The sequence below is a fragment of the Euphorbia lathyris genome, chromosome 7 (genome assembly GCF_963576675.1).
Source record: "Euphorbia lathyris chromosome 7, ddEupLath1.1, whole genome shotgun sequence".
NCBI classification, from domain to species: Eukaryota; Viridiplantae; Streptophyta; class Magnoliopsida; order Malpighiales; family Euphorbiaceae; genus Euphorbia; species Euphorbia lathyris.
The window spans coordinates 21,608,965-21,611,896 of NC_088916.1; the positions used below are offsets into that span (position 1 = coordinate 21,608,965).

General features: G+C 42.7%; 1 protein-coding gene across 1 annotated transcript; it reads right to left on the reverse strand.

Annotated features, from left to right (window-relative positions):
• Positions 1-1,439: 1,439 nt before the first annotated feature.
• Positions 1,440-2,932, reverse strand: LOC136235088 (F-box/kelch-repeat protein At5g26960). Its single transcript, XM_066024603.1, has one exon. It carries the CDS (start codon positions 2,915-2,917, stop codon positions 1,715-1,717), a length of 1,203 nt encoding a protein of 400 aa, XP_065880675.1. The 5' UTR covers positions 2,918-2,932; the 3' UTR covers positions 1,440-1,714.

Consider the following 2,932-nt stretch of genomic DNA (forward strand, 5'->3'; position numbering starts at 1 on the left):
TAGTATTTGATTTTAGTTGTTCGATGTATACTATTATGGTTGACAAATTATTGATTAATAAAAAGGGCGGCCCGGTCGCATTACGCGTCCCCGCTGAGCGAGGGTCCGAGAAGGGGTCCCACCACAAGGGTGTATTGGGGGCAAGCCTTCCCTTGCCAATTTAATTGGCAAGAGGCCGCTCCTAAGACTCGAACCCGTGACCTCAGGTCACACGGTTAGTAAAATTATAATTATAATTAACGGTTATTTTTTTTTTTGAAAACGGAATAGATTAATGAGCCACAATCGGGCAAAAGTTCAACAAACTAGAAGAGATTACATCCGGAATAACATCATAAATAAAAGGAATAGCATGTAAACAGGAAAGCCGAGCAAAAGCATCAGCTAAACCGTTAGCTAAACGTTTGACAAAACGGACCGAAAAACCGTTGTTGAGACTGAGTAAAGATTTACACTGAGCAATGATATCACCAAACTCGCTTTCATCGGGTAGAGACGAATTAACTGCTTGAACAACAGTTAACGAATCTGATTCCAGAAGCACATGCTCAAAACCAGCCGATTTAATCCAATTAAGTGCATTTAATAGAGCCGTAGCTTCCCCTTCGTGCACCAGCTGAAGACCGTCAGTAGAATTAACCCGAGCAGACAAAAAGCGTCCCTCATCTGAACGAAGAACAGCAGCAGAACCAGTTTTTCCTACTGCAGCAAAAAACGCAGCATCAATGCTGCAGCAAACCAGACCCTGAGGAGGGCGATGCCACTTCGAACAGACCACAGACCGCTCCTGCAAAACAGAAATATTCCTAAGATTACGGGCAGCCACCCAATTGGACTGGCAATCCAGACCCCGCATAATAACCTGACGGCTCCTAGTTATTTCGCATTTCCATAGCTTATCATTACGAGTTTCCACCAACTCCACAAAATCACTAAGAATTTGCAGCATATATCTTTAGTTTGAGTATTGATGATTTCAAAGAATAAAGAGTTAAAACCATCAGCATCCAAAGACATAGAATCAATTAGATTAAGCAGATTGCTGTCAGCCCATATCTCCCTTATATATGGACATGCAACAAATAGATGCCAAAGGTCTTCATATCCAGTATTACAGTGCACACAAGTAGAGGGAATTGACAAACCTCGTGACAGTAGATTAGCAAAAACCGGTAAACAGTTTCGGGCAACTCTCCAACAGAAGTAGCGAACTTTAACGGTTATTTAAAATATTAATATGGACATGTTTTAAATTAACAAATGAATTATAATACACCATTTCGATACTTGCACATTTTTAATACTTACTTTCTAATGTTCATCATAATTTAAATATCATAATTAGTATTTGGTTGTTAGTACTCAGAACAGGAACAATCTGAAATGCAAAAACATATGGAACAAATGGATATTCTTAGACAACATATGAACAATTGAAATGCCAAATACAAATCATACAATTCCTCTCTATTCTTCTCCCATGCACAATAGCAACAACACATTTTTAGATCCAATTGTAAAGTTACAACACATTTTTTCTTGTTGTTTAGTTTGATACATTTTTTTTCTAATTCGGAATTGAATTCTAATTACGTCACAACTAACAAATAACTGAATTGAACTTTAGCTTATGCTACAACTAACAAATAACAACGGAAATGAATTTTAATTTATGTTACAACTAACAAATAATATCGTAATTCTCTCATCTTCATCAACATTCCACTGTTACACAAGTGGAGCGTTGAATCACCTCCGGTAAATCAGGACCTCTACTCCACTCTCCACTACTAGAATAGTACACTAACACCAATCCTTCCTTCAATCCCCTTACATTTCTTCCACTTCTCCTTAACAAATCATCAATACATCCCGCTACTTGAATCAACACCACTTTATCTTCCACGCCCACACAACTGAATCTCACCGTACTATCTAATCTCACCTGAGTCGGCAACGGAGGACTCCTAATCCTACACCACTCGCCAAAACCGCCGCTCGGTTGTTGTTGTCTACGCGCGTCAAATCGCCAAAACGAAAGCTCCACCGCATGGCTAGCTAAAATGTACACATACCCAGCGGCCGAGCAAGCTGCCACCACGCACCCGCCACCTGGAACCGCCCGACTTTTAAGCCACGCACGTGCCTCCACGTCATACAAATCCATCGAACTGGCATAGACATGAGCATCTGCCGCGCGTGGACCAATTTTAAGCCCTCCAATCACATAAAACACACCATCAACAGCTGCTGCAGTGCACCCAAATCTCTTCCTGGGAGATTGTGCGACGACGGTCCACGAATCAGTCTCCGGGTCATACTCTTCAACAGCCGCAGCAGCCCTAGAACCACCGCCAGCGACATAGATTTTCCCGGAGACAACGGCGGTGGCGAATTTCTTCCGGGGGAAAGTAATAGAAGAGCGAAGAGAAACAGCGGCGGTCCATGTGTGGTAAGATAAAAGCAATCCATTAGGAGTGATAATGTAGATGATCGGTCCGATTGAGGAGAGTCTAGAATGGGAAATGTTATCGATTGAGGCAATTTGAGAATGGATTTTGCGGAGGGCGTGGATTGCGATTTGGGAATGGGGTTGAAAACGAAGGGAGAGGGCAAAGAGGGAAGAATGGGAGGTAGAGAAAGCGAAGACAGTAGGGTGAATGAGGTTGTGGAAACGACGGAGAGAAAGAAAGGAAGGGGAACGGAGAAGATGAGACCAGCGGCGGCAGACGAGGGGGAGAGAAGGGAGAGAGGAGGAAGGGAGTCTGGTTAGGCATTCTAGGAGAAGATCATCTGGAAGAGAAGAGAGGGAAGTGGAAGTGGAGATGGAAATAGGGAGAATGGGATTGGAATTGGAATTAGGGAAGCAAGATTTGATTATCCATGAAAAATGACGAGAGTTGCAGCTGTCAGACATGGATTCAGCCGGAGA